The 25,232-nt window shown below is 37.6% G+C and overlaps 9 protein-coding genes across 9 annotated transcripts; 8 read left to right on the forward strand and 1 right to left on the reverse strand. All coding sequences in view use genetic code 12, as the record gives it.

The window, feature by feature from the left end:
- Positions 1-2,273, forward strand: PVL30_001789 (uncharacterized protein; the record flags this gene model as incomplete). The annotated part of the gene is made up of 4 exons (XM_061119257.1): positions 1-223; positions 827-1,704; positions 2,102-2,131; positions 2,247-2,273. The coding sequence occupies 4 exons, from the start codon at positions 1-3 to the stop codon at positions 2,271-2,273; spliced, it is 1,158 nt and encodes a 385-aa protein (XP_060975240.1).
- Positions 2,274-5,218: 2,945 nt separating this feature from the next.
- Positions 5,219-6,046, forward strand: PVL30_001790 (uncharacterized protein; the record flags this gene model as incomplete). Its single annotated transcript, XM_001526937.1, has 1 exon — positions 5,219-6,046. The coding sequence occupies one exon, from the start codon at positions 5,219-5,221 to the stop codon at positions 6,044-6,046; it is 828 nt and encodes a 275-aa protein (XP_001526987.2).
- Positions 6,047-7,405: 1,359 nt separating this feature from the next.
- On the forward strand, positions 7,406-8,215 carry PVL30_001791 (uncharacterized protein; the record flags this gene model as incomplete). The annotated part of the gene is made up of 1 exon (XM_001526938.1): positions 7,406-8,215. The coding sequence occupies one exon, from the start codon at positions 7,406-7,408 to the stop codon at positions 8,213-8,215; it is 810 nt and encodes a 269-aa protein (XP_001526988.1).
- A 484-nt stretch (positions 8,216-8,699) lies between these two features.
- Positions 8,700-9,557, forward strand: PVL30_001792 (uncharacterized protein; the record flags this gene model as incomplete). The annotated part of the gene is made up of 2 exons (XM_061119258.1): positions 8,700-8,736; positions 8,827-9,557. The coding sequence occupies 2 exons, from the start codon at positions 8,700-8,702 to the stop codon at positions 9,555-9,557; spliced, it is 768 nt and encodes a 255-aa protein (XP_060975241.1).
- A 604-nt stretch (positions 9,558-10,161) lies between these two features.
- URA6 (bifunctional uridylate/adenylate kinase) lies at positions 10,162-11,073 on the forward strand (the record flags this gene model as incomplete). Its single annotated transcript, XM_001526940.1, has 1 exon — positions 10,162-11,073. The coding sequence occupies one exon, from the start codon at positions 10,162-10,164 to the stop codon at positions 11,071-11,073; it is 912 nt and encodes a 303-aa protein (XP_001526990.1).
- Positions 11,074-11,488: 415 nt separating this feature from the next.
- pin1 (peptidyl-prolyl cis-trans isomerase Pin1) lies at positions 11,489-12,019 on the forward strand (the record flags this gene model as incomplete). Its single annotated transcript, XM_001526941.1, has 1 exon — positions 11,489-12,019. One exon carries the CDS (start codon positions 11,489-11,491, stop codon positions 12,017-12,019), a length of 531 nt encoding a protein of 176 aa, XP_001526991.2.
- Positions 12,020-13,153: 1,134 nt separating this feature from the next.
- Positions 13,154-15,790, forward strand: APE2 (Aminopeptidase 2 mitochondrial; the record flags this gene model as incomplete). Its single annotated transcript, XM_001526942.2, has 1 exon — positions 13,154-15,790. One exon carries the CDS (start codon positions 13,154-13,156, stop codon positions 15,788-15,790), a length of 2,637 nt encoding a protein of 878 aa, XP_001526992.2.
- Positions 15,791-16,078: 288 nt separating this feature from the next.
- On the reverse strand, positions 16,079-20,884 carry TUS1 (Rho guanine nucleotide exchange factor; the record flags this gene model as incomplete). The annotated part of the gene is made up of 1 exon (XM_001526945.2): positions 16,079-20,884. One exon carries the CDS (start codon positions 20,882-20,884, stop codon positions 16,079-16,081), a length of 4,806 nt encoding a protein of 1,601 aa, XP_001526995.2.
- Positions 20,885-21,985: 1,101 nt separating this feature from the next.
- On the forward strand, positions 21,986-23,209 carry PVL30_001797 (uncharacterized protein; the record flags this gene model as incomplete). The annotated part of the gene is made up of 1 exon (XM_001526946.1): positions 21,986-23,209. The coding sequence occupies one exon, from the start codon at positions 21,986-21,988 to the stop codon at positions 23,207-23,209; it is 1,224 nt and encodes a 407-aa protein (XP_001526996.2).
- Positions 23,210-25,232: the final 2,023 nt, after the last annotated feature.

Genomic DNA, 25,232 nt, shown 5'->3' on the forward strand with positions numbered 1-25,232 from the left:
ATGGTCAGCGCCAACGCTAACACCCGACCATTGCTCCAACCTCTTTTAAACATTCTGCCATCTCTTGGCCCACAAGTTCTCCACATATTTATCAATCACTTGCCATTCGAATGGTTTCTCAATTCTAATATCACTTTTACAGTCCCACTTAACGACCCAAGTAAAATATTAGCTAATCAAATTAGTCAAACCTTGACACCTAAACACTTCACTACGACGTTCCGTAACTTAGACGTAAGTATTCTATCCGAATTTTCAATTTTAGACCTCGTTTCTGGAATCCAATTAAGCGACACTGCCCCTTCCTGGATCGCACTCCTTTGGCACGCAATTACGAAAGTCGTTCTTATTTCAATCAATTGGTATAACATTTTCCACTACTGGTCGCTTCTCACCTTTATCTTCACACTGTTCGCCGTGTTGAATACAATCTATAACCTTCTTTCTTCTATTGTCAAAAGGCATTTCAACAGGAGAACCAAGAAACCAAGCAAAAACAACCAACACCAAGTCTACAATTTCCACAGTCGCGGACTCTCAAACCTCATCTTCTACACGAATGAACGAGTCCAGGCTAAGCCTGTAAAATCAAAGACTACCTTATTTGGTTGGATCTGGCGAACCCTCAAGTTTCCTTTTCGTTTTTGCTTTTCAACGCTTTTGCGTTATTTACGAATTTCTCAGTCAAATACTAAGCCAATAGGTACCATCAGTTACACAAGGTATCGCCTTCGTAATTTGGACTTTACAACTAGGGAAACACTTCTTAAAACCCTCATTCCACAGATACGGTATGTCCAATTTAATGCCGCTCATCTTTATCAAGCTATTGTCGACGCAGGCAACCGTGCCGACTGGTCAGAATTAGCTGAATTTCGCTCTGCTCGCTCAAAAATTACACGCAGAAAACATTTATGGAGCTTCTTAAGTTTCATGTTACGTTGGAACGTACCAGACACGGTGTACGACAAATACTGCCAACGCTCATATGACAAAGCTCTTACTTTAACAACTCCGGTTAAAACTTATCATGAGTTGCTCCAACTCCTTCGCGAACTTGACGCCTTACCTTACTTGAGACCTAATTTTGATACGGTCATAGTACAACTCTTAAGAACCGCGTTCCTGCACAAACCAATCCATAAAGTTATCAAACAAATCCACAAAGAAACCACATCTTATTGGGATTTCTGTTACGTTTTCGATTCAAGCTTTTATGAATTGGTTCCACCTAACATTAAAGGTAAACCATGTCGCCGTCCTCCTGTCCATCACTTTTTAAGGAATGGTTTACCACGTTGTTATCGGGACTTACCCACCACTCCCACACCAATTGCCGCCACTGCGCTTAAACCCATTACACATATTCCTGATACAAATCATCAACTTATCGTTAGTACTCTGGACTTAGAAACAACTCCTGACACAGCTCCAGAAACACTCAAAGACATTATTGATGAAAACAAAGCACAGAAACTTGAAATCACATCTTCACCTGCACGTCCAGATAAGCACAGAGTCAATATCAACCGGACTGCTCCTTTTCCACCAAATCGGCCTCTTTCTAAAACCGCTATGGCCGCTGAATTAGCTATCACCAACAGCACAACGGGATTGCTGGGACTTGGTACGATGGCACTCACTACTAGTCATCGCCACAGTCCACCTTGTGTTGTCTTTAAGAAACCCGACCCCCGGGGTATCGTGTATAACTCTCGTGACATCAATTACAGACACGTTAGAGAGTATTACCGGGAATCACCGACTTTGCAGCCTTTAAGTCACGAATTATCCAGCGCTTACAATCAATTGCGCATTTACTTTGCCACATATAAATGGCCTACTATTTTTTTTGACACCAGTTGGGCATTACACATTCCAAAAAATTGTCCATTAGAATTACATAAATTATCAAATTTTTTTTCAGTGGGGTGCGGAGAGGGTACCGCCTTATCACAAGGCACCTTTTAACGAACAGCCCCCAATTTTAAGTCCTGGGCTACACCCAAATTTATAACTTACTTATGCTGGCGAAAAGTTCACGCCTTCCCTTGTGGCACCCAAGGACCGTCATTTATTAACTCCTCCTCAAGCAACCTAGGGGGGATGTCACATACAGGGCATCTACGAGGTGATTAAGCTCGCTACCAACCAATAGGTAGCTCCCTTACTAACCTCTTGTAGAACACCTGAAGGACCGTACCATCTTTCATCCCGAGTTTATCCGCCTCTGGGCATCTGACTAGCGAACTGCAGATACGCCCGCCAATTAGAGAGCCGGTACTTTCCCGAGATAGACATTGTGCTACGTCTTCTGAGGTTGTTGAGAAGAGCTTAAATAGCCACCAAGATCCCCGTTAGATAGACCTCCTCGATATATACTTCTAGAGGACAACTTTAGAGTAGATAGCTTTAGATCAACTAACTCTCAGTATAATAACGTTCTAATGTTATATCTTTAGTTCACACACAAAACTAAGTAATATCACTATTACTGTTCAGACATAAGCATACCGAACACTACTTATCTCTGACATAAAGATTAAATTCAAACCAACAAAAAACGCAAAAAACAAAAAAAAAAAAAATTGAATTAAAGTGTCTGCAAACTGGCTTTGCATCTTAATAGACATTAGATATATACTTGCCAACCTGGTTTATCTAAAAAAATTGTGTTTGCTATAATTCCAATGCTTTGCACATATAATCTGAGTTGAAAATCTAGTCTTGAAAACAAAACAATACTTTTTTTACAGCCAAAAAAAAAGAAAAAAGAATTATTGGTCACGTGAACATCGCATAAAGTGCTAGAGGAAAGAAAAAAAGAGTTTCCTATGGATCGGCTTATGAGCCCTGCATACACAACCAAGAATATTCCTTTATTTAAATTTATCTCTACAATCAGTTTCCATCCCTCATCTCAACCCTAAAACCTTGTTCGAGATCTTTGAAGTACTCAACTAGCAACATCCGTCGTAAACTCTACCTGCTTCTGTCTCCATCGGGAACTATCTCTTTTTTTTTTTATTTAGGTGAAGAGAGATAGGGAGAGAAAATAGTGGTAGGCAATTAAGAAACTGCCTATTATTTTGTTGTTAATCACCCCTTCGTCGCAAGCTGTAATGCTTGCTGGCAACAGCAGGATTTGGTCATTTGCCTACTACTGCTACTACTAATCTCTATGCAACATAGTCTTGTGGAAAAATTACTTGCAATCTACAACAAGCAACATACTGTTGCAAATTCAAACATTTAGGAATTTTACGTTAAAATTGTTAAAAAGAAACTAAAAAAGAAAAAAAGAAAAAAAGAAGAGAATTGGGCTATGATGTCAATGTTTATACTTCCACTCACATCAAAAAGATCATTCAACCCTTTCTTCAAAGTTTCTTTCCCAAAAGAGATACACGTCTATCCCAAAACGTCCTCTTCATTGCAGAAATTTATCTTCCATTTTCTTCTAAAAAAAAAAAAAAGTTGAAAATACAAAACCAAAAAGTTTTGTTTTCAAAATATGCAAATCAAGAAACACACGTCTAAAAAAGTGATCTTGTTTTCATTAAAAAAATCCAACAAGACGTGAAACATCCATCGGGTAACGTGTTGCGTGTTGCGTGTTGCGTGTTGAATGTTGAGTGTTGCTAGTTATTTGTTGCTAGTTACGTGTAGCGCGTAACGTGTATAATGAGGAAACATAGTTTATGTATGTTTTTGTCACTCTTGCTCTTTGCCAATTTTCTATGTACTTACTTGCTCCTGGGACTATGAATGGTTCCATAACCTCTTTCAGTCTTTATTATTTGGTGAGGGTTGTTTCTTTGTTTGTTTGTTTGTTTGCTTGTTTGCTTGGATTCTTGGGTGTACGAATTGCTGTTTAAAAAATCACAGAAACAAAAGTAGATTTGTCAAAGGACGAAAAAAAGTAAAATGCGAAAGTCGGTAATCGAGTTGCGGGGTGAAAGATGTTTGGAAAGTCGATAAAACATATATTTGTTTACAGTTTATCCACCGCTAGAAACACAAGATATATGGAGCCAAGCTTGTTTATTATTCCTAGCTTTCATCCTCCTTTTTTGTTTTACATCTTGCTTTTCATTTTGAGGCTATGCGAGAACTACTTCTGGGGCTGTCAAAACCCTACTTGTGTATGAAATTTTGGATGACAGTTAATTCTTTTTTTTATACGATCGTTCATCACTATCTTTTTATCCCTTTACGCTATTTCAATGATGAGTTCTATCTCCTATGTGATTGTAAAGAGGAAAAAGAAAGAAAAAAAGAAAAAAGAAGAAACATCCAACCTCATGTTAATTTAATTTCCTTTGTCATATTAACCAGTAGTAAAAAAGAAGACCCACCACACAAACGAAAGGAGAAATGGGGGGGGGGGGGGGGGGGAAGAGAGAAACTTACCACACTCGTCTTCTATCTTCAACAACCAACAATGTTTGAAAAATAGTTAAAAACTTTGTATTACACTAGAAGATTTACATGTTCGTTTTTCTTTTTGACAAACGGTGCCATCAGAATTTCAATTTCAATTTCAATTTCATTTTCAATTTCAACTGCAACTTTGGTGATTCCAATAATCTATGGATATAATCAGCATAAGTAAACAACACTTACTTTATAGCCAAAAACTCGGCTTTTCCTTTGGTCCTACATTCTTTTCTTTTCTCTTTTTTTCTTTTCTTTTCTCAATGGCCACACCTACTTTCACCTAAACACACCTACATACTGGCATAACAAAGTAGAAAGCATCAACAAGTATTAGTAAAGATTGCCATCTATACCACTTCGTAGCTGGTGTCTTTAATGTCTATAGTGAGAATGAGGAAGAACAAGAAATAGATAGTCAGACTTTTGATTTTCACACAATGACTTGGTGTACAATGTTTAGCGTCAAAGACGGAATAAAATGATCCAAAAAAAAAAAATGATAAAAAAATTTAAATAGAAAAAAAAAAATTGCATTGGGTATGGGCAATGACTAATACGTGCAATAACAAAACCATTCTCATCACAATCTATAGAATGGGTAAAACACCAAATTCATTTTTTTGTTCTCCTTCTTTTTCTTTTGGTAATTTTGGATGTTATTGTTGTTTCTTTCCTCTTATTCTCTTTGAATGATTCATTATCACAACCGTTAAATATCAAAACTGTTTTTTTTTTGTTTTCAGTTTAAAATTATTCCACCACTTAGTTGATCACCGTAATGACTTTCGAAGTCCTAATATTTCCAAACTCTTGGTTCAAAGCAAGGTCGAAATACGTACAAATCCAGAAACTTATAAACAAAGCGTATGACAAGCCACGGTACAAGTTTGGTATAATTAAATCTCCACGTATATTCACCGATTCCTCCTTATTCCAGGATTTGGCAATATCACCACTGGATGAGTTCAACTTTTATTTGTTACTAGGTGACGAACAGTTTATTTGCGATGTGGAGAAAGCAAAAGGAAGCAAAAGAGATTTTGATGAAGGTGGTTTAGAGAATTGCTACAATTGCGACATACCTGCTCAGTTTGTAAACAAGTTTGATTTCTCACTTTTGCTGGAAGAAACAAAAATTACAGTTGTTGATGAGTCATTTGAGTTTGACGAGGGGATCTTGGCCCGATCATTGGCTAGTCTTGGGCTCAAGACATATCATGGAGATTTATTTCAAGAACCAAGGACCAAAGCTTTTGAGTTGACAGCATTGACTTCGTTTTTGAATGGATCAGCTTCAAAGTTCCTCGACTTTGTGCTTGCTCACATTGTACAATCGCCAGTCTATTTCCGAGAATTGAGTCTCAGTACGCCATTAGATCAATTAAGCACAATCATAATACATGCAGATTATATAGTGGAGCATAATCTTGAAAATTATTACATCAACAAATGTGGATTTGTGAAACTGCCAGAAGTGAATATATACATGCCACTTGGCAATGGAGGCAAGGCAACGTATATGCACGAAGGAAAGGTAGTTGAGGCACTAAAAGATTTCCATATTGCCTTTGTTTATAGAAGTATTCACGTTGCAAGTAGATCATGACGACCTGGAGCACTAATACTGGGGGGGTGGGGAAAGACATGCTCCAATGGTCTTGTTTTATTTATTTTATTCTTTGGTTGTTTGTTTCTTAAAGGAAGAAAAAAAAATTGTATGGATTTTGTGTCTCCTCCAAAAGTACCCTCCCTCACCTTAATTACAATTCAAAGGTTTTCTTTTCTCTTTCTTTCTTTCTTCCTTCCTTCTTTCTTTGAATCCTTCATTGCTCATCGTATCAGATGAATGGAAATAATTGAGACCCACAGACTCGTTCGTACTCTTTTTGTAAAACGGACTGGTTGTTTGGCCATTAGTATGATATTTTTTTTGGCATGGCGCGCAATCAATTGTTGACATTATAAAATGAAAATGAAAATGAACATAAAGTTTGTGTCAACACAATAGATATATGGTAAATGTTTTTGAATAGGGGTTTGTAAAAAAACTCCTACTCTTTACCCCCTCCTCCTCTCCGCCCAATTGATTTCCAATAACGAATGAATCATGCATTTCTTTAAGCTCAGACAATACACATTTCCCCCATAATGATTCCCGATTTTATTTTTTCAGTAAGTTGTTATTGTTCTGGTTGTTATTATTAAATTTCAGTTCTTTACACAAATTTTGGTTGCAAAATCCTCGAAATCCAACGGATATGTATTTGTTAAAGGTTAGAGTGTTTGGTTTCCCCTCAGTTGCTCATTTCAAAAAGACTACCACTACTACAATTTCCATAAACAGCCACTCACAAAGATACAGATGTCCATCCAAGCTGTAATTACAAACAACGATGCTACATTCACCATAGATAACATTTGTAAAACAATTGTTTAACAACGAAATATTGTTTTAGAAAATAGGTTATTATACCCATTCACCAAATCTGACTAATCAAAATCATTTGGTAGCACGGTTAACTCCGCGCGTTGTTTTTTTTTTTTTAAAAAAGAATATCCGAATATCCATACTCCTGACATTGGACGGAAATGGTAACAGAATGTATGAGAAACAAGTCAAAGAAAGTCAACGAGAAGAAAAAAAAAATGAGCAGAAAAAAAAGAACAACAACAGAAGTTTAACCGAAAAGTGGGGATCTTGACTATATTGATAATTTTCCGTTTTTTTATTATTATATGTCTTATCCTTAGTTTCGGCATTGCGCAATCTATCTTCTTCTCCACCCCCTTGAAATTCAATTGTAAAATTGTAACAACCTTTTATATAAATTGATTTAAAAGAAAAAGATATATTTTCTTTTTCATTTCTTTCTTCTTCTTCTTCTTCTTCTTCTTTGTCTGGTTGCTCGATACTACATTTATTCTAGAATTAAGTACATCATACAAAAAAAAACAAACAAACAAAATGGTTGACTTTAATGTGAATGGAAAAATAGCAGTTGTCACTGGTGGAACCCGTGGTTTGGGAATGTACTGCGCAGAGGCACTTGTCCAAAATGGAGCCAAAACAGTTATTATCACTTCGAGAAAGGCTAAGGCTTGTGAAGAGGCTAAAACCCATTTAGAAGATTTGGCAAAGAAAGCTTCGAAACAGGTTCAAATCATCTCCATTCCAGCAGATTTAGCTGTGGAAGAGCAATGCGAAAATTTCTACAAAGAAGTGGCAAAGCAAGTTGATAAAATTGATATACTCGTGGCAAATGCAGGAGCTACATGGGGTGCACCTTTGGAAGACCATGAAATTAGTGCAATAAAGAAAGTTGTAAATTTGAATCTCGTTGCAGTTTTCCACACCATCAAATTGTTTACTCCGTTATTGGAAAAAGCAGCGACAAAAGAAGACCCAGCAAGAATCATACTCATGTCATCGATCATCAGTATTATAAACAACGACACCGTGGGCACTTATGGGTACTTGGCTTCAAAAGCTGCCGTGTCTCACTTGGGAAGAAACTTAGCAGTACAGTTTTCACCAAGAAACATCAATGTCAACTCAATTTTACCCGGTTTTTTCCCTTCAAAAATGGCCAATGGTTTAATTGAAGCTGCTGGCCCCATGTTGACAGAGACAAACCCAAGAGGAAGATTGGGTGAGCGAGAGGATTTACAAGCAGTGCTTTTGTTCTTGTGTTCGAAACAAGCCAATTATATCAATGGTGTAGATTTACCCGTTGATGGTGGTGCTCGCTTGAACACTCCCGCCTCCCATTTCTGAGATATTGAATAGGCTCTATATATTTAATCTAGCATAGCTGTTGTATAGTTTATAAGTTCAATAGTAGGAGCGATTGATTACTTGATATCTTGTGCGCTTGCTTTCACAGCCAATTTTCAACCTATTAGTTATTTAGTTGGGGCGATGGTGAGTGGGGGACAAGGAGAAAGGTGGGGGAGGGAGAAAGGGCGAAGGGAGAGAGGAGTGGCGAAGGAAGTGAAGTTTGTACGGAAACGGAAGGGAGAGAATATGTGGAGCAATTTTCCGTCTCTCATTTGTTCCCATTCGTTTCTAGTTTGTTTCTTTCCCCCTTTTTTTCCTTTTTTTCCCCCTTTTCTTATCTGTTTTACCTTTCCGTTTTTCTTTTCTTTTCTTTTCTTTTCTTTTTTTTTTTATCCTTTGGAGAAATCAAATTTCGTTAATATTGGTATTCACCACTTCGTACGACCACTATCCTTTGAAACAATACTTTCAAAAACAAGCAATGACCCATGTTTCAATTGTAACCGGAGCCTCAAGAGGTATGTGATGCAAATTAGTTTCTCGCAGTTGATTTCTACTCAACAAAAAAAAAAAACATCAACCATGTGCAATTACTAACCCGACACAAGGAATTGGAGAGTCCATTGTCCATATTTTGTTGAAAAATAATGCTTCAAAAGTTGTAGCTGTTGCAAGATCTCAAGAAGCACTTGAAGCTTTACAGTCCACTCACGGTCAAGAAAGATTCCAATTTATTGCAGGAGATGTCACCGACCCAGAGACTTCGAAAAAGGCCGTTGAGCTTGCAATTTCCAAATTCGGTCAATTGAATTCCGTCATCGCCAATGCCGGCGTCCTTGATCCCGTCGGATTGCTCGATCAAACCTCAATTGATGGATGGAAAAAACTTTACGACATCAACTTGTTCTCTGTTGTACAGCTCCTTCAAGTTGCATTGCCGGAACTTAGAAAGACCAAGGGTAATGTTGTGGCTGTTAGTTCTGGAGCTGCAACAACTGCCTACAGCGGGTGGTCAGCTTACGGAAGCTCAAAAGCGGCGTTGAACCACTTGATTTTTTCATTGGCAAGCGACGAAGCAGAAGTTCTGGGAATACAAGCAATTTCAGTGGCTCCAGGTGTTGTAGCAACAAGTATGCAAAAAGACATTAGGGAGAAATTTGGTACCAATATGACCAAAGCTGCCTTACAAAGATTTGTCGACTTACATGAAAATAGTCAATTGGCCCACCCCGACGAGCCAGGTGCAGTGTTGGCCAATTTGGCATTGAAGGGATGGCTGAAGGAATTGAATGGAAAATTTATTAGATATAATGACGATGTTATGAAAGATTACCAATAAGAATGAGGTGTTGAAAAGAGTTTTAAAAAGAAATAATTCAAAACAAAAAATGCCATAAAAAAAAGAACGAAAAGAATGCAAAAAACCCGCCAAAATAGAGTCGATTAGAAGTTTGTAAGATAAACTAACATTAATTGAAGGTTATAATTAGCTACTCTGATATATATTAGGTTCCTATGAGTTTTCTTTTCCTTTTTTTTTTTTTTTTGTTTACAGATTCCGATCATTGTAACAGAATAAAAGAAATGAGCTCATTCGTAAAAACACAAGTAAGCGTAATTAGAATAGACATCCTTCTAGACTGATTTGTTTAATATTTAGCCAAATTGTAGTTGAATTTTTCTCTATCTATAACCTATCCTGTCTGTTTTTTGTTTTTCTTTTTCATATTTTGACAATTATCGCGCTTTTCTACATTTCACTTACCTCTCTCAGCTTCTCTTGCTCTTGGTTTTGCTCACGATCTCGCTCTTTCTCTCTACAACGCAATTAGAACTTTTGTTTTTTTTTTAAAAAAAAGAAACGGCCTGGCATTTACAGCTCCATTTACACAGGTATATATTCCTATTATTTGCAATCCAACCTTTTCAACTACAACACCCATATGTTTTCAAGACCTTCGATTGTAGCCAAGCGATTATTGTGGAATCTTTCTAGACCCACTGCGAATAAAAATGCGGGTTTAAGATTGATACGTAAATTTTCCACCACGCCTCCACCGCCTAATTCCGATCCTAGAATTAGAGGCAAGATTATTTTGGTTATGGGTGCCTTGGCTTTGGGATCTACTATTGCAGTTTACACATTCAAGAAGGATGAACCAAAGTCTGCATTTGAGCCTGAACAAAAAACTATTTCAACCCCAGCACCGGCACCGGCACCGGCACAAGCACAAGCACCAGTAGCACAGTCTGTGGCAGCGCCCGAATTTGCTCCTGGAAAAATCTCAGTGATTTTTGTTCTTGGTGGACCAGGGTCTGGTAAGGGTACACAATGTGAGAAGCTTGTTAGAGAAAAGAATTTCGTTCATCTTTCTGCTGGTGACTTATTGAGAGCAGAGCAAAACAGACCAGGATCAACATATGGAGAATTGATTTCACAATGCATTAAGGAAGGAACAATTGTGCCGCAAGAAGTTACTGTGCAACTATTGAAGAATGCAGTAAAAGAGAATTACGAAAAGGGCCAAACAAAGTTTCTTATCGATGGATTCCCAAGAAAAATGGACCAGGCTATTACATTTGAAGACACAATAGCCAAATCTTCATTTACCTTATTCTTTGAGTGTCCTGAAGCTGTGATGTTGAAGAGATTGTTGGAAAGAGGAAAGACAAGTGGAAGAGCAGATGATAACGTCGAGAGTATCAAAAAGAGATTTAGAACTTTTATTGATACCTCTATGCCAGTGGTGGATTATTTTGCAGAACAAGGGAAAGTGGTTACTGTGAACTGTGATCACCCAATTGATACCGTAAGCGCACAGGTTTTAGAAGCTTTGAAAAGTAGGGGTATTTGAATATAGAACAAACATTTATAGGTAAAGGACTAGTAAATCAAGAATAATTAAGAAAAAAGTAGCCAAAGAAGAAAGTAGATAAAAAAAACACATAAGCCTAAGTGGTACGTACATACATACATACGTACATCTATGTAAATGTGTAGGGAAAGTGAAAAGGAAGTGAAAAGGAAGGAAAAAGGAATTAACAAGATGTTAAATCCAATCATGACAACAGCAACAACCCAAGAGCTATATATTTGTAAATATACACAATATGAAAAAAGGTAGCGCTACATACTTTTACAAATCAAAATCACATAGTATAAATATTGTAGCGTCTTTCGAAAAGCATATATATACATGTATATACATATATATATCTAATTTCATCAAGTATACTGCCACTCTCATTTTAATAAACCATTAGTATATAATGAGTACAAATACAGGATTACCTCCAAACTGGACAATCAAGGTCTCCAAGACTCACAATAAAGAGTACTTTTTCAACCAGTCTACGAAGGAGTCATCTTGGGAACCACCATATGGCACCGATACCGAGGTGCTTACATCGTATATTCAAAAGTTTAAAAACAATGGGTTCAAGCCAGTCACCAACGATGATGGCAAAGTAAGAGCTAGTCACATACTCGTAAAAAACGCAACCTCTAGAAAACCGAAATCTTGGAAATCTCCAGAGGGGATACTGATATCGAGAGATGAAGCTATCAGCATTGCCAAAAAGCATTTGGCTCAAATACTCAGTGGCGAAGCAAAATTTGCCGACGTGGCTCAAGCCGAAAGCGATTGTAGTTCACATGCTAGAGGTGGTGATTTGGGATTTTTTGGGAAAAGAGAAATGCAGCCAGCATTCGAGAGCACCGTGTACTCAATGCACGTTGGAGAGATTAGTGATGTTATAGAAACCGATAGTGGTATTCATTTAGTTCAGAGAACAGGTTGAAGAAAAAAAAGTGCACGATTGAAGTTTGGAGACTAGAGCGTACTTTGATGGCGCTAGCACGAATTATTCGTATATAATATAGCTGAAAACTAACCACCACATAAATAGAAACATATAAACATATATAAACATCTATCTATATATATATATATATATAAGTATTTTTAAGTATTAATAAGTATTTATAGTTAAGAGAAGTTTTGAGGTTTTGAAGTTTTACAATTGGAGCCGTCCAATCGAATGGCAAAAGCCGTACCGTTTTGAGCTAATTCAAATCCAAATCCAAATCCAAATCCAAATTCTTATTCAACAGACCCAACACAATATAAGTTTGAAGCACAAAACGTGTAGTACCAACTTTCTTGCTCACACACACACACACACATACACTGTATCTCTACTTTTTCCCTTTTTCCTCTTTTTTCCTTCCTTGTATTTTTTTTTTCATTTCTTTTTTGGGACTTATTTGCACTTGCGATGTTTTCGTACTGGATATTAGAAATGGGTCCCATTATAGAGACTAAATCAATCACCTACGGAAACACGTTGTCTCGCTTGCCTTTGCACATAAGCACATTTACTCTCTACGTTTAATAACACAAACAAGTTTATAACTCTTGCTCTTTCTTCTTCAATTGTCAAAGTCAGCGTCAGTGATAAAGTTTGGTCCCAGTCTTAGCTACGGCATCAAATTTACTCGATATGTATATACCACCTATTGTCCGTATTGCTCGAGCCGAATTGGCCAATGGCGCATTCGGAGCAATCACACGGAATATCACCCTTGCGCCCGTTGGGACCAAAAGAAGGCTCTTGCATCTGTTGCTGAACAATTCCGCAATATTTCTGAACACAAGGTTTACACACAACAATAATTTTTCAACTTCGCAATTTTCAACTTCCTATATAAATAAACCTACGCCGCCACCCCCTATTCATTCCACTTTTAATTACAAGAACACTATTACACACACTCGTAATTTATCAATTCAATTACACCAAAACACTATTATTAATACAACAACAACCACAACAACAACAAGTACTATTGCTACTACACCATTTCGCTCTTCTTCTTCTTCTTCTTCTTCTTCTTTTTTAACCACCACTAGATATACTCAAAGAAATTGCTCCATGTGCTCACATTTAAGATTAGCTGAAGGCAGCGGCGCCTCCTCACAAGTTGCTCCGCTGGATAGAGAGGTTTTACCAACAAATGTTAAACCATTACACTATGATATCACTTTGGAACCAAACTTTGAAACTTTTAAATTTGATGGCCATGAGACAATTGAGTTTCATGTGAATGAGAGAACCGATTATATCACTTTAAACTCATTGGAGATTGAGATCCAAGAGGCAAAACTCGACGACGTTTCAATAACAGATATTTCATTCAACACTGAGAAACAAACTGTGACTTTTAAACTACCAGACCATTTGAGAGAGGGTACAAAGGCTGAATTGCATTTGAAATTCACTGGTGAATTAAACGACAAGATGGCAGGTTTCTACAGATCATCATACCAAGAAGATGGAAAGACTAAATACTTGGCCACGACTCAAATGGAGCCAACCGATTGTCGTCGAGCATTTCCTTCATACGATGAACCATCCGCAAAGGCTAAATTTACAATCAGGTTGATTGCCGACAAAAGCTTAGTTTGTTTATCTAACATGGATGAGAAACTGACAGATTTGTTGGATGGAAACAAAAAGAGAGTTACCTTCAACACTACCCCGGTTATGTCTACCTACTTGGTTGCATTCATTGTAGGAGACTTGAAGTATGTGGAAAACAACAGCTACAGAGTTCCAATCAAAGTGTACGCTACACCAGGTTCTGAACATCTTGGCCAATACTCCGCTGACATTGCCGCAAAAACGTTGGCATTCTTTGACAAGAAATTCGACATTCCATACCCATTGCCCAAATGTGATATGGTTGCAATCCACGATTTCTCGGCTGGTGCAATGGAAAATTTTGGTTTAATCACATACAGAACTGTGGACTTGTTACTCGACCCTGAAAATACCAATGTCAATACCAAACAAAGAGTCACCGAAGTTGTTATGCACGAGTTAGCGCATCAATGGTTTGGTAACTTGGTGACCATGGACTTTTGGGATGGTTTGTGGTTGAACGAGGGTTTTGCTACTTGGATGTCTTGGTATGCATGCGATTCTTTGTATCCAGATTGGAAAGTTTGGGAATCGTATGTTTCTGACTCTTTGCAACATGCTTTGACATTGGATGCATTGAGAGTCTCTCATCCAATTGAAGTTCCAGTGAAGAAAGCTGATGAGATTAACCAAATTTTTGACGCAATTTCATATTCCAAGGGTTCATCATTGTTGAAGATGATCTCAAGGTGGTTAGGTGAAGATGTTTTTATAAAGGGTGTTTCAAACTACTTGAAGAAACACAAATGGGGTAACACCAGAACATCTGATTTGTGGGAGGCATTGAGTGAAGTTTCTGGTAAAGATGTGGTTAAAGTGATGGACATCTGGACTAAAAACATTGGTTTCCCAATTATCAAAGTTGAAGAATCTGGTAACGGAGAAATTAAAGTATCCCAAAACAGATTCTTGGCTACAGGGGATGTCAAGCCCGAAGAAGACAAGGTTTTGTATCCAGTATTTTTGGGATTGAAGACATCGGAAGGTATCGACGAGTCCTTGGTAATGGATGGAAGAACCAAAACCATCAAGTTGCCAACTCAGGATGATTTTTTCAAGATCAATGGGGATCAAGCAGGTATCTACCGTACTGCATACGAGTCGTCAAGATGGACTAAGTTGGGTAAAGCAGGAGTTGATGGTAAACTCTCAGTTGAAGATAGAGTTGGATTAGTTGCAGATGCCGGATCATTGGCTTCCTCGGGATTCATTGAAACATCCAGCTTGTTGGATTTGGTCAAGTCATGGTCCAAAGAATCAAACTATGTTGTTTGGGATGAGATCTTGACTAGAATTGGCTCCATAAAAGCAGCATTAATGTTTGAAGACGAAGCAACAAATGAGGCATTGAAAGCATTTACGCGTGACTTGATTGGAGGGAAGTTGAGCGAGATTGGCTGGGAATTTAAAGAGTCTGATTCGTTTGCTGATCAACAATTGAAATCATCACTTTTTGCATCAGCCGCCAACGCTGATGATCAAGAAGCCGTTGATTACTGTAAACAAGCATTCCAAAAGTATGTTGTTGAAGGAGACAAAAAAGCCATCCATCCAAACTTGAGGGCTACAATCTTCAACATTAATGCTAAGCATGGTGACGAAACAACATTTGAGCAGCTCTTTAAGATCTACAGGAACCCTCAATCAGTCGAGGAGAAAATTGCCGCATTACGTTCACTTGGTAGGTTTACTAAACCAGCAATTATGGACAAAGTTGCTGGTCTTTTGTTGCAAACTGATATAGTTAAGCAACAAGATATTTATATTCCCATGCAAGGTCTTAGAGCGCACAAAGAAGGTGTTGAAAAATTGTGGGAATGGTTAACAGTTAATTGGGACAAGGTGTATGAGTTATTACCTCCAGGTTTATCGATGCTCGGATCAGTTGTGACTTTGGCCACTTCGGGTTTCACCAAGGAATCTCAAAAGAAGAAAGTTGAAGAATACTTTAGCAAAAAAGACACAAAGGGGTACAATCAAGGATTGGCACAATCCTTGGACATCATTACTGCTAAAGGAAAATGGGCCGAGCGTGACTCAAGGTTGATTTTTGACTGGCTCTCAGCCAACGGATACTCAAGTAAATAAGTAATGAAGCCCCGGGGGGGGGGGGGGGGGGGGGTTGAAAGAGAAAAGAGAGAAAGAGAAAACAAGCAAAAAAGAAATAAAAGATGATTGATCAAGTATACATTAATTTTTGTTTTTGTTTCTTTGGTTTTTTTTTTTCTCTTTTCTTTCTATGTATTGGTGTACAATATGTTATTTATAATGCTGCTCCATCAAGCGTATATAAAGTATCTTTGTTCACTTAATAAAATAATATGTACTTATAAATCGAAACAAAAAAAAGTAAAATAGAACATAGCGAGGATACTCTCATCTAATGGTTCTATCCGGTTTTGGAACCATATTAAAAAATAACTGCATACCTGGTACAAGTGGGTTTGCCATGGCAATTGTGATATTCTCGCTTTCGGCACTTGAAACCAATCTAATGTCTCTTCCAGTAATCACTTGAACGAACTTGTTTGTGCCTTTGGGAAAATCGCTGATAGAAAGTACTTCTAAAACGTCATCTTTGATCAAGAACAAGTCATTGTTCCTGAAATATGCTGATTTTGCTTTAAAGTCAAAGATAAGAATTACATACCGGGACAATTTCCCATATTTGTTAATAAAAATTGCAAAATCATCATAAACTAAAAGAAACTCCAGATTGTTGTTTAGCTTGAACATTCCCAACGGCATCACACGCGAAGAAAGTATTAGTTTCTTTATATTATCCACTACTGCGCTGGGCGTAGATGGAGTTAATGACAGCGCTGATTTTGTTGAAGAGTTTCTCGTAAATTGGCTCCTCTTGCTGCCATTGTTGTTGTTGTTGTTGTTGCTGTTGTTGGTGGTGTAGTTACCTCCATTTTCCAACTCCAACAGGGGTAAATCAGGTACCGAACGAGGTACCATTTTGTCTAAATCTAAAATCTCGAAACCTTTGTCAGTATGCACAGCAAAAGAGGAATTAAATATTGAAATACCATAGCATTCTGCCTCGATAAAGAATTTACGGTCATTCTTAAAGCGACTGAATACACCATTGTTATCGGTTTCTGGTATTAATACTTTGAAGCTGGTCAGACTTCCTTTCCGCTTTGCCAAAAATAACATTGTTATGTTCTTATGCACCGCCATACTAAAAAATGATACGGAACTGTTGGACAAGGCAACTGCGCTTAGTTCGGTGGAGATTTCACTATAAACATTCAAAATCTGGTGGATCAAGTAGTACCTCAACTGTTTGTCTGTGAGCACAACCACAATACCGGTGTTGGTATCGACATGGATCTTGGTAATGTCTGCACAATGAGCTATTCTCTTCCATCTCGATTTGGATTCGCAACAATAAAGTCCACTTGACAAGCCAACGAGGGTAAATCTCAAGTCTTTGTAAATGAACGAAAAACTGGCTCGAATAGAGCTGTGCACTAGCCTGCTTCTAGGAAGATTTCCATTCATCACATCGTCACCTATTCCGAGTTGCATGAGTTTCGAACGCGAGTCCTGACACATATCATACACTTGATCAAATGGAACGGAAATCGGAAGTTTTGGAGTCTTGTGATGAAACTCGTATGCAAAACATGTGGTTGATAATGGATGTGGAATGTATGCAGCAGAATTGAACAACCGCTTACACATATTGGTCTTTGCCATGGTCAAATAGCTTATCCAGTCATCCTTTTCACGTTCGGTTTTACATGAAAATGTAAATGAATGTTTGGGCTTCCCAGCATATTGCAAACGAACTGCATACTGAATTGAATCGTCTTCATCAAGTTGAGCATTAGTTTGCGATTGCAGCAGTTGTTGTTGTTGTTGTTGTTGTTGCGATTGATGCAGTTGATGCAGTTGATACAGCTGTGGTTGTTGTTGTTGTTGTTGTTGTTGTTGTTGTAGTTGTTGCTGGATTGGAGTTCTAAAGCTTGATGTAGAAGCAAGCTTGATTGGGTACACTGTGGAACCTGCAACTTTTTGAGAAAACATCAAAAAGTCAATTGGAATAGGGTCTTCGCATATTTTGTACAAGATCCCTGATATTTTCGGGTTCTTGACACGTTCGGTAATCAATAAATAGTTATCTAAAATGACTAGGTGGTTTATCTGCGTAGTTAGTTTAAGATCACTTTTACGCGTAAGGTCGCCACGACATATGAACTTCCTATTTGACGAATTCAAATTGAGGTTTATTTGCTTAACGCTAGATTTCCACAGTAACTGTGCTTTAATTTGTTCCATTGCGTGGACATTATCAGCGGTTCTCTTAGAGTCGTTTATCTTAGATCCAAGGCCCTTTATCTCATCACTAGCTTGTTTCAACAAGAAATGCTCGGGCTCATTTTCTTGGTATTTATTTCTAATATCGAGTAACTGCAACGGTATTTGTTGGTACCTTGAGTTGAAAGTGCTAATAAATAGTATAGCAATATTAACTTTAAGTTCTCGAACCCTTGGTAAAACACCAATTTTAGTATCAACAAATGCTTTTAGCTCTGCAATGCTTAACAAATCTTCAATCATAGGCATATTGTTCGTATACGTCATTAAATGTGACCTCACTTCTTTAGCCCAATCAATATAAATGTTGACAATTTCAATGATGCTCATGATGAATTTGCCTTCAGCAATAAGAATTTTCAAAAGAGGCTCAAAAAGCTTTCGCTGATGAATTTCCAAAATATTCCGTGCTGCTGGTAAGACTTCGCTTTGAAACTTTTTAACCTTGGAGTTGCTGGTATACGTTTGCGCAGTTTTGATAAATGCGGGACACACAACTTCAACAAAACATTGAGCTCTTTGAATGAATGTTTGTTCGTACCTTAATAAGTCAAATATAAGTGATTGTCTCTTAATAAGTGTTGGATCAATTCCTTTTAGATCATCAATAGTTAACCGCCAATGCGAAGCCCAATCATTTGCTAAAACTATATCTTTGATATTCATATTGCGCATCTTTCTTTCCAAATTTTTCATCTTACTGAAATTGCAATAGCTCGCATAGCATAGGCTCTCTTCATCTTTGGAATGTGGGGTGGGTGAATAACATCCAGTAAGTTCTGGGAAAACACCGTTGACATATATATGTTCATTAAAAGCAACAATACTTCGATCACCCTTATCTGTTGCTGTGTGAAGCTCCATCACCTCAATGGCTTTTGCCTGCAAAAATGCATTGAACGCGGTCTGAGAGCTTCGTGTGATTATGTTTAGTGGTACATCACTACGGTGGAACGCCAAAAGTCGAACAATTGCCTTTGTCAAATCTGACCTTGATATCGTCAGCTCTGCAAGCCATATTTGTAATTTGCAGCACCATTTGAAGATTTGCGAAAGTGACCATACCTGTGGACATGATGCAAAATGTGCTTCTTGCAAAGATGCTGAGTTAAATGGCAATTGTGGAAGATCAAGTGGTAGTGGTGGAAGCTCTTGTTTTTCCTTTGTCCTTGGGACAGTCAGTAAAGGTTTGTCAGGTAACGATGGGAGAGGAAAATCCTTTCGTTCAACCGACGTAGGTACCTTACTAGGTAATTCAGGTAGTATTGAGTAGTCAAAGTAGTCGGTCACTGGGGATTCATAATCTGCATTTGTGTAATTGTCCATATTATTATTTCCATCATTCTCATCGATGTAAAATGGATTGTCCGAGACAACTCTATATTGCAGCTGTGGTGATCTGGGAAGGTTTGGTGACGGTGCGGCTGTATATTCATTTGTCATGCCGCTGTCATCGTTGTTAGTGTACTCATTATAGTCGCTGTAATAGTTGTAGTCATTGCGTTCATAATGGCCATCAAAGTACCCTTCTGCTTGCTGGTAGTTGCTTATTATTGAATTGTGTTTACTTTGAAACAATTTATCTGGCGATGGAGATCGGCTCTGACCGTTGGGTAAAATAGCAATATCGGGTTCGTTCGAAAAGGAATAGGTCGAATGCTTGTGTCTCGGAGTATAGTTCGACAATGGTGACGAGCTCATTGGTGATTCGGGGTCGTACTGCAGTGATGGACGCCGATTTTGAACATGAATTGTAGATTGAGAGCTTCGGTTACTTAAATTTGGAACATCGGTTAACTGAGGTGAAATGTTCTTAACCGAGTGATCAATTATAACTCGTGTTCGTTGTTGTGAAGGAGAATCGACGTAGAACGAATAACCTTGTTCAATATCTTCTGCTAAGAGATCTTCAATTGGCTTTGTCGGATAAGGTAGATTTCGCTCTGGTGTGTGGATTTCGTGTGGTAGTTTTTGCTGTTGTGGCTGTTGTTGTTGTTGCTGCCGTTGCTGCCGTTGCTGCCGTTGCGTTGAATATGAAGTTGTATCAACGTTAGACAATCCCGACTGACTAGGAGATGATACTGCTCCGGGGCGTGAGATTTGCTGAAAGCTTCGTCGCAGTTGATATCGACTCCTTGGCAAAATACTAGTACTTGGGGTTTGCATAGAGTTCATACTGGGAGAAGCTTCAAGAAAAGTACTGTTTTTGTTGTGGTTGTTGTCGTCTTCGTTGTCGTCATCGATGTAAATGTTGTTCTCGTAATCTGATATGTCTCGTGGGCCCCTCGGTTTGGGTGAGTCCGCCAAGCTGAATGATTCATCAAACGAAGAATTAATATAGTTTGATTCTAGAGCAATCAGACCCATGTAATCCATTTGCGGCTGCTGCTGTTGCTGCTGTTGTTGTTGTTGTAAAGTTTGTACAGGTTGTTCGGAATACGATGCTCGTGTCATATGAATCATTTGCAGTTTGGGTCTAGCTGGTATTTTGGTATTTGCCGAAGCAATAAAATCATTACTAATGTTATAGCTACTATCAAGACAACCCATATCCGTTGCTGTTTTTGTTTTTGTTGTTGTTGTTGTTGCTGCTGTTGCTGTTGCTGTTGGTGGTGGAGGTGGAGATGATGATGGTGGTGGAAGTGGCTTTGTCGGCTTTGGTGGCAGCAGCTCCGGTAGTGGTGGTGGTGGTGGCGGCTGTTGTTGTTGTTGTTGCTGCTGCTGCGGCAGTGGTGAAGGTGATGATAAACGTGAAGGCGAATGCGGCAGTACAATTGCGCTTGATGTTATGGTTGAATTTACATTGAGGTTTAAGTCGATATCCAGTGGTGGTGGCTTTCTTCTAAGCATTTTTCGAGTGGAATTGGACATGATAAATAATGTATTATATCAGTTTTGTTGTTTATATTAACAAAGCTTTCTTTGTCCTCTTTTCAAGAAACAATTCCTTTTTTTTAAAAAAAAGAAAAAAAGAAAAGAAAGAAAGTTACCAATGACCAAATCAAGCAGTATTGTAGATATTGGCTGCGACGAATGCCTATATATCCTCCCAAAACAAGAGCAATTGGTAAAACTTTGATACTTTTAATCTGGAGATTCTCTATGCCCAGAGGCTAGAATTGTTTTGATTTAATATTTTTTTTTTTGTTATTTGTTTTTTGTTTTTAACTAACAACCGATATTGTGGCTTTGTTAATAAACAAATTGGTCAGGGTCAGAGAGATTAGATCTGACGTGAAACAAAAAAAAAAAAAAGAATTAAATAATTTTTACAGACTTAATTATTTACATTTAAACGACGCTGATTCCAATCTAAGCAAGTTCAGCAATTGATCTTTTGATGTCTTTTCTTATTCACCCGCTTTTCCAGTCCATAACCAAGCTCCTCTAACTTCAAATTAACACCCACAAGCCAACGTCTATGATAATTATCAAGCACCCCAATTTCCATTTCTATAAAAGAGCAAGAAAACGAACTAGAAAAATATAAAGGAAAACTAGTGGTACTCTTGAAGGAGCTATAGATGTCTTGAGATGAGTATTATATCAACAAATGAGAAAGATAAAAGACAAAGGAAAAGATCCAATATAAGATTAAGCACATTGTAAGAACTATTCAGCGAATTCTATGTTTAATATTGACTTTTAAAGAAATTCCTATTATAATTAACATGTTCTGTCGCTACCAAAATCTCCCTCTATTTCTTTTCTTTTCTTGCTTGGTTCTTTTTTTGGGTAATTTTTTTGCAGAATTGTTGTGTTTCCTTCGACAGATGTTTCTCCGCGCGCTGGAATTGCAGTATAACGCGTATTGAATTATCTTATTCTCTAGCCAACACCAAAGAACAACATCGAAACAACATTGAACTACCTTTCAATAAAATATAGCTTTGTTTCGAGTTCTTATTTATTATTTTAGCTAATCAACTCATAATTTGTATTATTGAAGGAATGGCTGACGAGACGCGTACAACATCATATAGTCCCGAGATAAGTAAGCTCATCTCAGAGGGATCTAAAGCTTACGCAGTAAAGAACTATGACCTAGCAGGTGAGAAATATGCTGAGGCTTGTGAGAAATATTCGGAGACACACGATGGTCAAGAGGATGGAGACTTGCTTTTGTTGTATGGAAAGGCATTGTTTCAGAGTGGAGTAAGTAAGTCTGGGATATTGGGCGGCGTGAAAACAAATGATGCCAACGCTGTTGTTGAGGGTGGTAAGGGCAAGGGCGAAAAGGAAGGAGAAGAGGATGCAGAGGCAGAAGAAGAAAATCAGGACAATTTTCAATTCTACGATGCGGAACCTGTTGAAGGAGAAGATGGGAAGACAGACGATGAAGATAAAGTAGACACCCAAGAAGGAAATGATGGAAATGAGGAGGAGGAAGAAGAAGAAGAACAAGAAGAACAAGAAGAACAAGAAGAAGAGGCAGAAGAGAGTGATTTTGAGATGGCATGGATGATTTTGGATGTGGCACGTGGTTTATTCGAAGGTCAGCTTGAAAAGTTGCAGAAACCAGAATTTCCTACACCATACCTTGCACAAAACTCCAACTTAAAGGATAATCAATATGTCACGATATTGACCAAATTGGCAGAGACGTTTGACTTATTGGGAGAAGTCTCGCTTGAGTCTGAGAATTTCCCGCAGGCAGCTCAAGATTTGCAAAAATCATTAGACATTAGATTACAATTGTATCCGACTCTGTCATCGCTAATTTCTGAGTCGCACTATAAGTTGGCATTGGCATTGGAGTTTTGCGTAAATGACGATGATCTGCGCAAACAAGCTGCGCAACACATTCAAATGGCTATCAAATCTTTGGAAGAGAGGGATGCAGTTGAAGAAGATCAGGAAAAGAAGAAAAATAACGCAGAGTTACTTGGAGAGCTTAAGGATAAGTACAAAGATTTGTTGCATGATCCACAAGAGGAGCAATTGAATATGCTTAAAGGACTCTTAACTGGGTCGGGTGCTTTAGGAGCTTTGGGGGGTACAGCGGGAGTCGGTGCAGGTCCTATTACTAGTGAGAACACGAATGGTAATAGTGGTAGTAGCAGTAGCAGAAGCAGTAGTGGCAACTCAAATGTGAACAACTTAAATTCGCTAGTGAGGAAAAGAAAACCTTCTAAGGACAAGGAAGGCGATGTTAAGAAGCAAAAGAAAATATAAAATTAGTTGACAGAATAGTTAGTTAGTAATGGATTTACCAGTTTTCCTAGATATTGATACGTGCTTTGAACTCTTTCATTACCTGCAATACCAAAATGATATATCTAGGGGTATACTTGGTTGAATATACATTTGAGCAGTTAATTGTGTCCTCCAAAGTTGTAAAAGATATATATATTTATAACGCCAAACTCAGCAATTAAAGAAAAAAAAAACAACAACATTCAATCACTATATGACGTCAAGAGATTCATTTTCAATAGCGATTTTCTTTGCAAAATGACGCGAAAAGAATAGAAAAACCGAAAACAACAAAAAAAAATAAGGTGAGAAGAAAACACAAGTTTGAATTCATTGATTTATACCACGGATGTATTTATCAAAGTAAGATAGTTTCAATCATCCAATACAATATATCCCGGTATACAATGTAAGAATCATTCTGTAGTGCGTATTGTATACTCCAATATGTTCCTAACAATATATACATAGATATATTTATATATATGTGTATATATATACACACACACACACAAACATATATATACATATACATCTATATATATATTGTAGTATATGAATAAGAGTAACTGGGCTAGAAGTGAAGGCAAGCTGTTGGCTAGATTCTTTTCAAAATAATCACTTCCACTTCCATTAAAAGTTGCGACAAGCCTTAAACAAGGTTTGTCTTGCTTTGTCTACGGATGTTAAAATCCCATCCACCGAAAACACTGCACTTGTATGGCGTGTTAATAGCGAAGTACCTTATATCCTATTAATAAATTATATCAGAGTTCATTTTTAATAATGACTACTATATGACTACTTCAGATGAAACCAATGTGTTTGACAAATGAAAAAAAAATAGTAAAAAAACAATAAAGACTTTTTAGTAGAATACATTCAATCAAACATTTGTTGCGTATTGAAATTTTGGTTATTATTGCGGAATATCGAGGATGCCAGCCAACCACGTCGAGAAGAAAGTGTCGGGATTACAAAAGCGTGCAATAGCCATTAGTAATTACTGTTTATGGTAAGTTTTCTCGGATATTTAGTTACATCACTTACTAAGTAGGAACCGCAAATAAAAAAAAAAATGAAAAAAAATGATAAAAAATGAAAAAAAAAAATAAATCTGAGTATATATCTACATACATATAGTTGTACTGAAACAAAATTAAGAATCAATAATAAAAACAAAGAACTATACAATAGAGGAACAAGAAGAATGAGGAAAAAAGAAAAGAGAGGAATGATTGGAACCGATTTCGGCACCGCAAAACCCAAAACCCAAAACCCAAAACCCGTTGTTTAAAAAAAAAAGCATTTGCAGAAAGAACAAGAAAGGATTCAACGAAGAAATAGGCAAGACAGGACAAAGAGCAGAAAGAGCGACCAAAGGAAGAAAAGTCAACTGATAATTTACTTACTTCCTCTCGTTTTGTGGAACTTTATTACTTATCTTTTCTCTCTCTCTCTCTCTCTCACTCACACTCTCTTACTATTTTCCTCCACCTTTTCTGAGAGCGGCCATTTGCGCACAGGATGATTCAATTGACCGAGCACCTTGTTTTTGAGTCATCTCCTAAAAGTAAAAGGCTGTCTATTAAAAATGTATGGACTGAAAGCTAGCAATTTGACTATGTGTGTGTTTGTGTGCGTTTGTGAGTGTTTGTGAGTGTTTGGCAGTGAGGCCTAAACAAACCTATCCATTTTAAACAAGCTAGATTGGCTAATGTTGATATATATAAGAAGAGAAAGAAAAATTAAAATTTTAAAGGAATCAATCAAGATGAAGACCTTATGGTCTTACCATATACTACCACGAAGAACAAAAGAAAGAAAAAAAAACAAACACCAACGGTCATCATTCTTGCCATGGTTCCTGCTGTTCTAGAATATAACACTCTATTGGTTTTGGCTAGCTTATTATGTTCTAGCTCAGGTTATTTGTTATAAAATCATGTTCGTTGGGACTTGTATATCCGTACATCCGAGGAAGTTTCTGTATACTGCATAT

This window comes from Lodderomyces elongisporus, chromosome 2, assembly GCF_030384665.1.
Source record: "Lodderomyces elongisporus chromosome 2, complete sequence".
Taxonomy (NCBI): Eukaryota; Fungi; Ascomycota; class Pichiomycetes; order Serinales; family Debaryomycetaceae; genus Lodderomyces; species Lodderomyces elongisporus.